Source organism: Schistocerca cancellata, chromosome 2, assembly GCF_023864275.1.
Source record: "Schistocerca cancellata isolate TAMUIC-IGC-003103 chromosome 2, iqSchCanc2.1, whole genome shotgun sequence".
Taxonomy (NCBI): Eukaryota; Metazoa; Arthropoda; class Insecta; order Orthoptera; family Acrididae; genus Schistocerca; species Schistocerca cancellata.
In genome coordinates this window covers 732,163,772-732,178,418 of record NC_064627.1, presented here as the reverse complement: position 1 = coordinate 732,178,418, position 14,647 = coordinate 732,163,772, and the positions used below count along the sequence as shown (strand labels likewise).

The 14,647-nt window shown below is 43.2% G+C and overlaps 1 protein-coding gene across 1 annotated transcript in view; it reads right to left on the bottom strand.

Moving 5' to 3' along the window:
- The window catches only part of LOC126158170 (uncharacterized), a 508,840-nt gene extending 497,052 nt beyond the window's left edge, over positions 1–11,788 (bottom strand). The window contains exon 1 of the mRNA XM_049916425.1: positions 11,301–11,788. Coding sequence (XP_049772382.1) covers positions 11,301–11,376 — 76 coding nt within the window. The 5' untranslated portion in view covers positions 11,377–11,788. The remainder of the gene's footprint in view (positions 1–11,300) is intronic.
- Positions 11,789–14,647: the final 2,859 nt, after the last annotated feature.

Genomic DNA, 14,647 nt, shown 5'->3' with positions numbered 1-14,647 from the left:
CTTCCTCCTGAGATTCCCACAGGAAGTCCGCAAAGAATGTGCATCCGTTGCCCAGTTAGGCCTAATTAAATATATGAATGCGTGGTTTGTGTTCTTCCGGATATATAAGAGAGGACAGATGCCACTCATTTATATAATTACTTGGAGACCATTTGCAGTTCATCATGAACTTCATGTCCCCAAAGAACGATGGAATATTTATGGATGACAATGCGCCTTGTCACCTGGCCACTATTGTTGGCTACTTGATTTCAAGAACACTGTGGACACATCGTGCGAATGATTTGGCCAGGAAGATCGCTCAACACAAATCCCATCGAAATTTATGGGCCACATTCGAGAGGTCAGTTTGTGCGTAAAATCCCGCACAGGCAATACTTTCGCAATCATGTTCGGCTATAGAGGCAGTTTGGCTCAATTATTTTTTTGTGCAATGGACTCCCAACGACTTGTTGAGTCCATACCACGTCGAGTTGCTGTACTACGCCGTACTAAAGAAGGTCTGACACGATGTTAGGAGGTAACCCATGAGTTTTGTCACCTCAGTATACAGGGTGAGTCACCTAACATTACCGCTGGATATATTTCGTAAACCACATCAAATACTGACGAATCGATTCCACAGACCGAACGTGAGGAGAGGGGCTAGTGTAATTGGTTAATACAAACCATAAAAAAAGCACGGAAATATGTTTTTTTAACACAAACCTACGTTTTTTAAATGGAACCCCGTTAGTTTTGTTAGCACATCTGAACATATAAACAAATACGTAATCAGTTCCGTTTGTTGCATTGTAAAATGTTAATTACATCCGGAGATATTGTAACCTAAAGTTGACTCTTGAGTACCACTCCTCCGCTGTTCGATCGTGTGTATCGGAGAGCACCGAATTACGTAGGGATCCAAAGGGAATGGTGATGGACCTTAGGTACAGAAGAGACTGGAACAGCACATTACGTCCACATGCTAACACCTTTTTATTGGTCTGTTTCACTGACGCACATGTACATTACCATGAGGGGTGAGGTACACGTACACACGTGGTTTCCGTTTTCAATTACGGAGTGAAATAGAGTGTGTCCCGACATGTCAGGCCAATAGATGTTCGTGGCCATCATTTGCTGCACACAATTGCAATCTCTGGCGTAATGAATGTCGTACACGCCGCAGTACATCTGGTGTAATGTCGCCGCAGGCTGCCACAATATGTTGTTTCATATCCTCTGGGGTTGTAGGCACATCACGGTACACATTCTCCTTTAACGTACCGCACAGAAAGAAGTCCAGAGGTGTAAGATCAGGAGAACGTGCTGGCCAATTTATGCGTCCTCCACGTCCTATGAAACGCCCGTGTTTGTTACAACACGCAACTGAACGTCGGAGGTTTCAAGCGTCAACTTTAGCTTACAATATCTCCGGATGTAATTAACATTTTACAATCGAACAAACGGCACTGATTACTTATTTGTTTATATGTTCAGATGTGCTAACAAAACTTCCGTGCATTTTTGTATGGTTTGTATTAAACAATTACACTAGTCCCTCTCGTCACGTTCGGTCTGTGGAATCGGTTCGTCAGTATTTGATGTGGTTTACGAAATATATCCAGCGGTAACGTTAGGTGACTCACCCTGTATAGTTCGCTCGGCTGTGCAGCGTCGTACACGCTCGTGACATACCTTGTGTCATGAAATGGGCATACTTACAGCAAGCAGCTGTCAACACGGACAGGGCGACGGCAACTGGAGTGTGATGGGCACTCAGGCCGACTACGCCATAGCGGCAGTATGGAGGTCCACGCCGACAGCGGTGCGTCCAAGGAAAATATTAGCGTCATGAGTGGCGGCGCGACTGCAACTCGACGCACGGCTGGATAAGAGCTACTTTTCCCACCAGATGTTCGCTCACTCTGGCTCTGCCTATTAAATTTGTCATCTGGAAAACACCGCAGCGAAGATACGAACTAGGAACAACATCGTGCAGAAGCTGTGCGGAATAATCCTGGCTCCGCTGCTGAATCTATGCACACATCGGCACTTGTACTAGTCTTCTGCACTTTGGAATATGGTGCTCTATATGGCCTATTAGCGCCCATTATCCCCACGCGAATGGCTTTCCATACTGAGCCATACTACTTCGTCTGGTATTTGACGAAAAGCAGCACTTGTCCGCTATTTTTAATTCATGCAAGGCAACACGCATCTCGTAGGAAGAGACGGACTTCGATTAATAACATCAACATGAAAGCAGACTTGGATCTACACACGTCCTAGTTCATCTCAACCGACTCATGGAGACAAGACTAGAGAGACGCTAGTACTCCATATTGCCGAAACGTTTTCCTGGATAAGAAAGAAGCCCGCTGCTTTCGACCAATCACACGGTACATGGACAACGATTAACAGAACACGCACCAAGCATGCCAGAAGCGTGGCTTCTCAGATGAGATAACCCCCACCGCAAGAACGCGACTCAGCAACAGCCAGGCAAACAGTTCACCACGTTGTTACATAATGTCACAATGGGGAATGAGACAGATCTTTCGACGATTTCCTAATGGCAACGAACGACGCAACTGATTATATTAAAAATTTAAATGTCTGATTGTAAATTACATTTGTCACTCTTTGTATTTCCTTTAATATCGTGCTTAAAAAAAACATGTGATACATAAAGAAATAGAAATATCTTTCTTCGCTACTCTTCCTGGTGTCGCATCGAATTTGTGTGGTCCGTAGTTCCGTATACGTCTCCCACGATTTTAGGGCAGAGGAAAAGGCACCCACTCATACGTTATCATAGAAATCTGATCAGCCAGTGTTACATTGGGGAGGCCTTCATAGATCTCTTCGTCTGATAACTCTACATGCCATGTTTGAACAGGGCGATGTCCAGTAATATGTAGCGTCGAATGTGCAAACCGTCTTCGAAGAACGCTCGGTATCACAGCTTTCTAACCGTCGCCGGTTAGCCTAAAATATCGTCTAGCACATGAATGGTCGGGAGTTTGTTCGTGAAGTGATGTGTGAACTCACATAAAGGTCTCTTTCACGGAGATTAACAATAACATATGCTGGCTGTCTTTGATTCAATAAGTGTTGGAGTTTCCAACTGCTGAAGCTCTCAATCTACGAGCTGTATCACAGTAACATCAATAAGATCACCGGACAAAATATTACTCACCACCTAAAAACAACACAGCGGTCGCTTTGTGGAGACGTAGGTGATGTAAAATTGATACCAAGCGTGTTCAATAAAAATCCTCTACTTAAGGCCCCACAGGTTTATAAATGTTAAATTACATCATCAGGTGCAAGTATTAAGTGGTCAAGTCACTTTTACACTCCGATCCCAAACCTTTCTTCAAAATTTGGGAATTTTCTTAAAAATCAAAAGTCATGGACTCAAAATACGGCATGAAACTCGAACCTCAGATGAAGCTTGGGTGTGACGGAACACTGCGACTGCAATACATAAGCTAGTCTGTGACCCTTCACTCTGGCGTATTTCATGTGGGTGATGTGGTTTGTGTGTGTGTGTGTGTGTGTGTGTGTGTGTGTGTGTGTGTGTGTGTGTGTATGTGTGTGCGGTGTGCGTGCGTGCATGCGTGAGTGCGCGGGCCCACGCACGGGTAGTCTGGATGAAATCAGCACCGTAAAATGAGTCGACATAAGGAACTGACAGAATGATACTGTGGACGAAGTTATTCGGTATGTACAGGGTGTTTCAAAAATGACCGGTATATTTGAAACGGCAATAAAAACTAAACGAGCAGCGATAGAAATACACCGTTTGTTGCAATATGCTTGGGATAACAGTACATTTTCAGGCAGACAAACTTTCGAAATTACAGTAGTTACAGTTTTCAACAACAGATGGCGCTGCGGTCTGGGAAACTCTATAGTACGATATTTTCCACATATCCACCATGCGTAGCAAGAATATGGCGTAGTCTCTGAATGAAATTACCCGAAACCTTTGACAACGTGTCTGGCGGAATGGCTTCACATGCAGATGAGATGTACTGCTTTAGCTGTTCAATTGTATCTGGATTCTGGCGGTACACCTGGTCTTTCAAGTGTACCCACAGAAAGAAGTCACAGGGGTTCATGTCTGGCGAATAGGGAGGCCAATCCACGCCGCCTCCTGTATGTTTCGGATAGCCCAAAGCAATCACACGATCATCGAAATATTCATTCAGGAAATTAAAGACGTCGGCCGTGCGATGTGGCCGGGCACCATCTTGCATAAACCACGAGGTGTTCGCAGTGTCGTCTAAGGCAGTTTGTACCACCACAAATTCACGAAGAATGTCCAGATAGCGTGATGCAGTAATCGTTTCGGATCTGAAAAATGGGCCAATGATTCCTTTGGAAGAAATGGCGGCCCAGACCAGTACTTTTTGAGGATGCAGGGACGATGGGACTGCAACATGAGGCTTTTCGGTTCCCCATATGCGCCAGTTCTGTTTATTGACGAAGCCGTCCAGGTAAAAATAGGCTTCGTCAGTAAACCAAATGCTGCCCACATGCATATCGCCATCATCAATCCTGTGCACTATATCATTAGCGAATGTCTCTCGTGCAGCAATGGTAGCGGCGCTGAGGGGTTGCCGCGTTTGAATTTTGTATGGATAGGAGTGTAAACTCTGGCGCATGAGACGAGACGTGGACGTTGGCGTCATTTGGACCGCAGCTGCAACACAGCGAACGGAAACCCGAGGCCACTGTTGGATCACCTGCTGCATTAGCTGCGCATTGCCCTCTGTGGTTGCCGTAAGCGGTCGCCCTACCTTTCCAGCACGTTCATCCGTCACGTTCCCAGTCCGTTGAAATTTTTCAAACAGATCCTTTATTGTATCGCTTTTCGGTCCTTTGGTTACATTAAACCTCCGTTGAAAACTTCGTCTTGTTGCAACAACACTGTGTTCTAGGCGGTGGAATTCCAACACCAGAAAAATCCTCTGTTCTAAGGAATAAACCATGTTGTCTACAGCACACTTGCACGTTGTGAACAGCACACGCTTACAGCAGAAAGACGACGTACAGAATGGCGCACCCACAGACTGCGTTGTCTTCTATATCTTTCACATTACTTGCAGCGCCATCTGTTGTTGAAAATTGTAACTACTGTAATTTCGAAAGTTTGTCCGCCTGAAAATGTACTGTTGTCCCAAGCATATTGCAACAAACGGTGTATTTCTATCGCTGCTTGTTTAGTTTTTATTGCCGTTTCAAATCTACCGGTCATTTTTGAAACACCCTCTAAGAGGATCAACGCAGAGAGCTCCTGTCTTTAAGAAGAATAATGTACCACTTCTACCCATCTAACGGGGCCCAAGAAAATTTTTCTTAAATAGATCCTAACCAACATCGACCGGAGACGGATGCAACAGCTTGTCAACCAGAATCAGTTTCAAACCTTACAAAAAAAAAAAAAAAAAAAAAAACTTCTGTCAGTGAATGCCGGACCATCCCAACCAGTAAACACTGCCAAAGGAACTATATGTAATGGGAATTGGGAATCGGGCACCTCCGGTAAGCCCGTTACTCAAAACGGCAGATCATGCTGCACTTCTTCAGTGACCCAAATATCAAAGAAATTGCACTGACTGGATGTATTTAGTGTTACCAGACGACTAGCGATTTGTCCTCTGTGCAATGGACGCAAGGTGTGTGCGCACATACGGTACTACGATGTGTTTAACTCGCCATGTGTCGAAAGTGTAGTTCATATCGAAGGCGGTTCTCTGAAGTTTCGAGGAGTTTTTCGCAACATGTCGGTGTCAAAATGTAGTCTTTTCTCTTAATGATCGTTATGCCGTAGACAGTCCTGTCTTCCAAGATAAAAGCAGCCGTGCTGACATGTCTACAGGCATAAGTCCCTCGTTTGACGGCTACTCTGATGACCTATGATACCACGACTGGTCCGCTATAACAACCGATCTTCATCCCTTAGGATATGTTTGGCATTATTTGAAACGGACGGTTAAATTTAACAGTCTGTATCCCAGTAATTTGATAGCAGTCTCCAAGAGTGGCCTCAGCTGGATGGTCTACCTGAAGAACCTTGTGGACTCTCTCGATGTCGAAATGACGCAATTATGTGTGGGCCTGGGGCGGTGCTACACGGTACTAGCGACGTGACTGTTGGCCCTAACTATTTTTTTTTTGTGTGACGTTCCTTCCAAACTCATCTTTTGTTCTTGTCACCTTTATAGCAGTAGTAGGTAGTTGTAGTAGTAGCAGATAGTTAGTATGACAGTAAATTACCGTGGCATTCTGGACACCATAACCGATACCGTTACGGCTACACAAACCGAGAATGGAAAATGAGAAAGGGACCTGTCTTATGAACTCTAGGTAAAATAACTAGCAAAATGTACAGTGTTTCTAGACATTTCTTAAATGTAATTGCCGAGGTGTTCTTCACCTCTCGTAATATATTTCTGCAATATTATACAATTCCTTACACTCTTTCCGACGGGTGTTATTGTGGTGGCTCTTGAACGATTATAATGGGTTTTGGTATCGTGAAAGTATTCTTAGTATACGTGACATCTGGAACTTGCAGATAACATAAACAGGACGAGAACGGTAACTATAGAAACGGGACGGCTTGTGAACGGTCGACTCCATACTGTTCCCTCTTGACTTCTCGCATTCTCACACGTGCGTGAGTTGATAATTAGCCTGTCCAGCTACTCGAGTTTTTCTCCCAGTAAAGCAGACGTGCTGTTCCTAGAAGTAGTTCGACAGAAGGAGGCTTTTGAAACGAAAATATTTAGTGTGTCGTAATGGGCGGTGTATACAGTCTTTAAAAGTTTTCTAAAACACCACGAAGACTCACTCACAGATGACTGAGGATACAGATATGGGTATCTGCTCTAAATATAAGCAATCTTATAAAACCAAGTTGTGCCCCCTAGAAACAGAGTTAGCATTCTCCAACTTTTTTTAAATGTTAGGTTGTGGCAGAAATAAGATTGATGTTGGTTTTCTAGCAACGTCCACCCGTTTGAAGAAGCAAAAGCAGATGTACGAGTAAATGGATTTATTTCCGTTCTGGAAACTGGAGATACAAGCACATTCTGCAATTTGCATGATCATCTGTTGCAATCTGAGTAGCAAAGTCTGCAATATCCATTTTGGTCACTCATAGACCAAATTTTGTTCATGTGGCTGCTAGCCATGGTTTTTCGTTTGTTTAACTACAGCAAGATCCTTTTTCGTCATAAATTGTACTAATGATGCTTCTGTTGAGATATTTATAATAGCAGCTATTACTAATTTACATAATATACTGTAAATACCACAGAGAAAGTAATCCCATTTTCGTACACCAGAGCACGGAACAGAAAGTCTCATCCAGAGAAATGGAAGAGATCGAAAGCTAAATAGCTGTTATAAGTTTTACTTCTTTTCCTTACCTTAGTGTTTGGTTTGCACTTGTAATTAAAAACTAGTTTCAACAATACCATTGCAGACTAAGCAATGATATAAATACTTCTTCCTTTGTTAATTTAGTGACTCGTTCTAATAAATCATTTATGTTTCAGTATTTACAACTATTTCGGCGGTGTTCATTTTTGGTAATACGTAAGCTTCTAGACGTATCGTTATACACTCTCCGATGGTTTACAGGTATCTGCTACCAAATCTAAAACATTTTTCAGCTTTTGGACATATTATTCCACGTAACTGACTCGCTGGGTTGTGTTCTAAAGAAAATTTACGTAGGCAGGTAATACAGAATCCTGAAGAGTACATCGAAGTAATATCAAGACATTAAAAACTAGCAAACGTTGCTGTTAATACTTCCAATACTCTACAAATAATCGCATCGTTAATATCCCATAATTCTTGATGAATACTGTGATCTCTTAGACTCAACACTTGACACCTTACGTCAATGTTTTAAAGTATTATTTTGAAACGGGTGTAATATATATTTGATCGTGAATGTTAATGCTTCCAATACTCTACAAATAATCTCATAATTAATATCCCGTAAGTCTTAATGAATACTGTGGTCTCTTAGATATCAATACTTGACACGTTATGTCAATGTTTGAAAGTATTCTTTTGAATATGTCGCTATTTAATGATTGCACAAAAATGATATATATTACCGATGGCTTTATTATTCCAATGGGACAGAGTGTTACTTTATTTCATACCTAAAGTTGATAGGTTAAAATTTCATTACAAAAGTCAGCTTCCTGCAGAGAAATATATCTTCTACCGATAGAAGTACCACATGTTTCGTCATTTTCTGTGAAGAATAAACGGGATACAGTTTTCGGCAGATGAAACGTTTTTCCTTGCTAACTTAGTTTCCTGAAATGTTTGAAGAAGAGTCTTAACTATTTCAATCAAATGCCTGATACGAAATCACTAGGGAAACTTCATCTAGTTATAATGAAAACCATATCAGTTGTGAGATCATCATCAAGCACCGTATTGTCGTAAGTTATTTTCTTTGTGTGGCTTTCTTCTAGTAACGCAAGGTTCTTTTTCATGTTGAAATTGTTTGTAGTAGTTCTGTCTTTACGAGTGATAACGATGATGATAGAGTGATGAGTGTCCAAATTAAAGCTAGCCTAGCGAGATATTAAAACCAAGTAGCTAAAGAAATAAATAAATCTAAAAACTTTAATACATATTCTGTGAACATCTCTCCAAAATTCATGAGCATCTCAAGAAGAAGAATACTTAAAACTGTCAGAAAATACATACACCTCTGGGAAACTACTAAAAAAAGTTACCACAAAACCACCATGTGAAAAAGGAAAATAAGGTAGAATGTATAAATGAAATGGGAATATGTATTACTGTCATAACCATCATTCAACGGGAAAGGAATAACTCGCCTAGAGAGGGTAACAGAAGTAAGTGTACATTCTCGTTACAAACAGTACATTTTGATGCATCATCTGTGTCTGGCCAAATTAAATATATAAAATATTAAGTAAACATAATTAATACGGAATAATAAACTGCTAGACACAATTCATGAGGAAATAAGTCTTCGGGAAGTCTTTAACGGAAGTAGCGATAAACAGGAGGTGAAGTATCTAGGAACAATTAAGTTAGCAGTTGTTAAACGACATGAAACTTTCCTAAAGACCGAAAGTTTAAAAAAAGTGCTTCGTACTCTATGGACAGCCTTTTGAACTAAGAACTGAACTAATAAAACGAGAGAAAACATAAATAAAAATAAAGTTGAAAACGTTGCGTCAGGGAGAAATGGTCAAGAGGAACTAATTGTATTACAAAAAAAACCAGTTGTGTGCATCCACATTCATCATGAGTACTGCCAGACAAGTGATGCCTATGTATGTTCGTAAAGCAATGTGGCGTACATATAGTAGAGCGGAGAACGCAGAGACTCAGATAACTGGAAGAAGGGCCAGTGTTAACAAGCTTACTCCGAGGTGCGAGTTACTGCCTCTACAAAATGTCTGAAAACTCATATAGTGGCAGTATACTGACATTTCCGGTAGATTCAATAATAACCGTCTTTTCAACCAACCCTAAGGTGACTGGGTGAAGCGCTGTTTCCAGCATCAGTATATTTCTTAAATTCTGACAGCACCAAAATATACACTTTTCATGAAAAGCACTCTCTTTTCTAATTTTTTTGCAAAGTTATGCGAAATTTGCTTATTCTGTCTGCAATCATTGCACCATTACGCGAAATACTGAAACAGAAATTACTTCGTACGTTTATTACATACTACCAACTTACAGGCTATTATTCAAGACTATGTAAGGGCTTCGACAGTAGCAGCGCGCGAACCAAATTCAGATTCCTTTCGTGACGCAAAATGCATAATTAGTGCAAGATTTAGCGCTTATAGGAGCAACAAAGCAGTTGTTTTCACAAATCTTCTAGCAGTGACTTTTGAACTGGGCTTTGCCCTTTAATGATGACAATATTGGATAAGTTGTTGCGCATTTAAGTGTACTTCATACGAGTACCTTAACTCAAGCAATACATAACTACATTTCTTTATTTTGCTGCTGTTTAAACTAAAGGATATGCATCAGAAACAAGAAAAATTACAGAATCGCCATGAATGTAAAGTTACACATACACGTGTTGCTAGGTCGTACTTAAGTCTACATTATGGAGTTGGTCATGTGGAAAGAGACATTTTAATAAATGTTTATGGAATCTATGTTGATGCGCTTCTATGAACCTTACGGGAAACTTCTGTACATTATTCTTTACTAAAATACTTTCGAGTGTATTGACACGTCAGAACTTAAAAAAAAATTCGAAAATTTTAACAAAATTCCTGTTATATTGGTTCCCTCAGGGCCTGGACACCACTAATGCTTACGTGGCTCTCGTCAGTTTTGCATTTGTCTCAACACAAGTTACTAAGACACTCTAGCCAGGCCGCTTCCAACTTTATCAGTCGCCGAAGTTTCCCTGGTAATGAGGCAAGGGCATAACGTGAACGTTCTAAAGCACCGTTTATGAGTAAACATAAAGGGTACGTAACTATCGCCAACTGGATCAATTTAGTTGTCGCCTGTGCCAGTTAGTATTGCATTCGTTGTTGCCATGGTTGCGGATTGATTTTCTACATTGCCGTTACATTTGCTGTAAATGCGTGAAAGGGAAGGCATTATCAGTGTTACGGAAATACACGTGTATTAACGAAGAGGATATGTATCTGTACATAACGTCGCAGCGAAAACCACGGCCTAAAAGCATGTAATTTTTTGAAAGCTAGATACTTTCTATATAAATCTGCACATATGTGCAGTATGCTGTATAAAAAAAAGACAAGAAGAAAAAAATGATGTACTGTGACGAAAGAGAAAATTGATACTCAGGTTGTTCTAAACGTTTAGTAGAGTCATTGCGAGGGCTGCTTACCGATGTAGTCTTGGTGTAAGATTTCAAGCACCCTGTATGGATACACAAGTGTAGAGATAGTAATTAAGGACAGCATAGGCCGCAAACACCGGTTCCATGACAACTTTAATGAACACACATACGTGCTAATATGCGCTCTTACACCCACGAACAGCTGGTTGTAAACAATGGAGCCGCTCCTAAGTGCCTCGCTGCTTCTAGAGCGCATGCATTTCTTAGTTTCTCTCTCTCTGTCTCTCGCACACACACAAACACACACACACACACACACACACACACACACACACACACACACACACCAGTTCGCAAACTCATTCACAGAAATACTTTAAACAGAGCCATTTAGACAGACTAGTGGGCCACGAGTAGCGTACCGCCTACGGAAGGCTTCGCTGGCCATACGCACTTTTCTTTGTGGAGGCCGGTATGCGATCGACGCAGCACAGCAGCAGGAGCGAAGACACCACCAGGAGGCCCCTCATGGCGCTCAGCTGCTGTCCATCGCCGCACTGAAACCCTCGTCTGACCAACTCAGATTTCTACGTCAGTGTCCGCCACATTCGCGATTAGTGACAGTCGATTCTTCGATTCAAACGCCCGAGATCCTGTACCGTCCGCGGAGACTGGACGTCACGGCTCTGCGAAGTGGGGATGTGTCTAATATCAGTTGCATTGTGTATCGATCTCTTTCGGAATAGACGATGTATTTGCGATGAAAGGGAATGTTTTCGGGAGAGAGAAGCCTCGCGGCTGGGATTTCAGAGACACGTTGCCGTTCGTGGCGAACGCACTGAGGAGATTGACGGGCAGGCGGCTACCCCGGTAGTCTCGGAGCGCACGTTTCGGTTTTCCCGCGCTGGGCCAGTGACGTAGCCTGCGAGCGCGCACGCAGAGCGGTGCTTCCGCGTCCGACAGCCGGCCGTGTCTGCAGCTGCGGCGCAGGGCGACTGAGGCCGGGGGCTGGCGTTGCCAGGCGCTCACCGCCTGACGCGGCGCGACGCTAGCGCCTCACGGCGGCAGCCGCCGACGGTGCCCGCCGAATGGACGCTCGCTTCAGTGTCACCGGCGGCGGACATGCGAGTACAGGGTTTCTACCCCCTTGTTGTACGCTCCTTACGATCTGAACCACATTTCACACTAACAAAGTGTGGGGTCTCCATTCATAGCCAACGTTGTCATCATCCGCCAATTCGATCACTTAGCAGTGTGGCCTCTCTGAGTCGGCGTACTACGTAGGAACCCTGCAGGTTCTTCCATATCTGATGACCTTTTCCCGATGCCATTTCAGTCCGGCTGTCTTTTTCAGGTCTCTGTCCCATCTCCCTCTGTGTGACTTGCGTTTACGGACGGCGATAAAAAAGTTATTGACTGCTTAGTGACAGAAAAATAGTTTAATACTTTTAAAAATCAAATCTGCTCGCAATTTGAGGATGATTCCTGACGGAATCGTTAGCCACAGCACACAAATGGGGTTTTACATTAGCGAGAGAGGTACGAACGTGCTACTTCCTAGTGACATATTTTATTTTGTCTCGCTTTAAATCGGTATGCAAGGGGCAGAGGGTTTCTCTGATGAGCTGACCGTGAAATCGAAAAGTTAAAGACTGCAAGCTCTTGAATAGGATGGAAACTACTCTCTTAAGTTTTACATACCACGCAAGCGGTCATTTTGACACAGTCCAAACCAGCCAAGAATTAATCCGATTTCTCTTAGATCTTTCTACGGCCTTCAAGAACAGCTCCTATCTGAACAGTAAAACGTGTCAAAGGTCTATAATAACAATTGTGCACACTGATTTCTTCTCTTGAATGATTATTATTAAATAAGGAACGAAAATACTCCACTCTGTCCAAATTCTGTTCAATGCTACAAAAAGTAAAGATACCAGAAACTCACAAAACAAGATCAACCTTAATATACTCGCTGTTTTTCTACAGAGATCATACACTGAGGAGCCAGAGAAACTGGTACCGACGTGCGTATTCAAATACAGGGTTATGTAAACAGGCTGAATACGACTTTGCGGTCGGCAACGCCTATACAGGGTGTTACAAAAAGTTACGGCCAAACTTTTAGGAAACATTCCCCACACACAAATAAAGAAGAGATTTTATGTGGACATGTGTCCGGAAACGCTTACTTTCCATGTTAGAGCTATTTTATTACTTCTCTTCAAATCACATTAATCATGGAATGGAAACACACAGCAACAGAACGTACCAGCGTGAGTTCAAACACTTTGTTACAGGAAATGTTCAAAATGTCCTCCGTTGGCGAGGATACATGCATCCAGCCTCCGTTGCATGGAATCCCTGATGCGCTCATGCAGCCCTGGAGAATGGCGTATTGTATCACAGCCGTCCACAATACGAGCACGAAGAGTCTCTACATTTGGTACCGGGGTTGCGTAGACAAGAGCTTTCAAATTCCCCCATAAATGAAAATCAAGAGGGTTGAGGTCAAGAGAGCGTGGAGGCCATGGAATTGGTCCGCCTCTACCAATCCTTCGGTCACAGAAACTGTTGTTGAGAAGCGTATGAACACTTCGACTGAAATGTGCAGGAGCGGTCGCAGAGGGTGGGCTTACTGGTAGTTGGGAGCTCCAACGTCAGGCGCATAATTGGGCCCCTTAGGGATATGGCAGCAAGAGAGGTGAAGAAAACCAATGTGCACTCCGTGTGCATACCGGGGGGAGTCATTCCAGATGTGGAAAGGGTCCTTCCGGATAACATGAAGGGTACAGGGTGCACACATCTGCAGGTGGTCGCTCATGTCGGCACCAGTGAAGTGTGTCGCTATGGATCGGAGGAAATCCTCTCTGGCTTCCGCGACTATCTGGTTTGGTGAAGACTGCCAGTCTCGCTAGCGGGATGAAAGCAGAGCTCACCATCTGCAGCATCGTCGACAGGACTGACTGCGGACCTTTGGTACAGAGCCGAGTGGAGGGTCTGAATCAGAGGCTGAGACGGTTCTGCGACCGTGTGGGCTGCAGATTCCTCGACTTGCGCCATAGGGTGGTGGGGTTTCGGGTTCCGCTGGATAGGTCAGGAGTCCACTACACGCAGCAAGCGGCTACACGGGTAGCAGGGGTTGTGTGGCGTGGACTGGGCGGTTTTTTAGGTTAGATGGCCTCCGGCAAGTACAGAAAGGGCAACAGCCTCAAAGGGTGCGGGGCAAAGCCAGAACATGCGGGGACTAAGCAGCAATCGGTATTGTAATTGTAAACTGTCGAAGCTGCATTGGTAAAGTACCGGAACTTCAAGCGCTGATAGAAGGCACGGAAGCTGAAATCGTTATAGGTACAGAAAGCTGGCTGAAGCCAGAGATAAATCCTGGCGAAATTTTTACAAAGGCACAGACGGTGCTTAGAAAGGATAGATTGCATGCAACCGGTGTTGGCGTTTCTGTCGCTGTTAGTAGTAGTTTATCCTGTAGTGAAGTAGAAGTGGATAGTTCCTGTGAATTATTATGGGTGGAAGTTACACTCAACAACCTAGCTAGGTTAATTGCTGGCTCCTTTTACCGACCTCCCGACTCAGCAGCATTAGTGGCAGAACAACTGGGAGAAAATTTGGAATACATTTCACATAAATTTTCTCAACATGTTATAGTCTTAGGTGGAGATTTCAATTTACCAGATATAGACTGGGACACTCAGATGTTTAGGACGGGTGGTAGGGACAGAGCATCGAGCGACATTATACTGAGTGCACTATCCGAAAATTACCTCGAGCAATTAAACAGAGAATCGA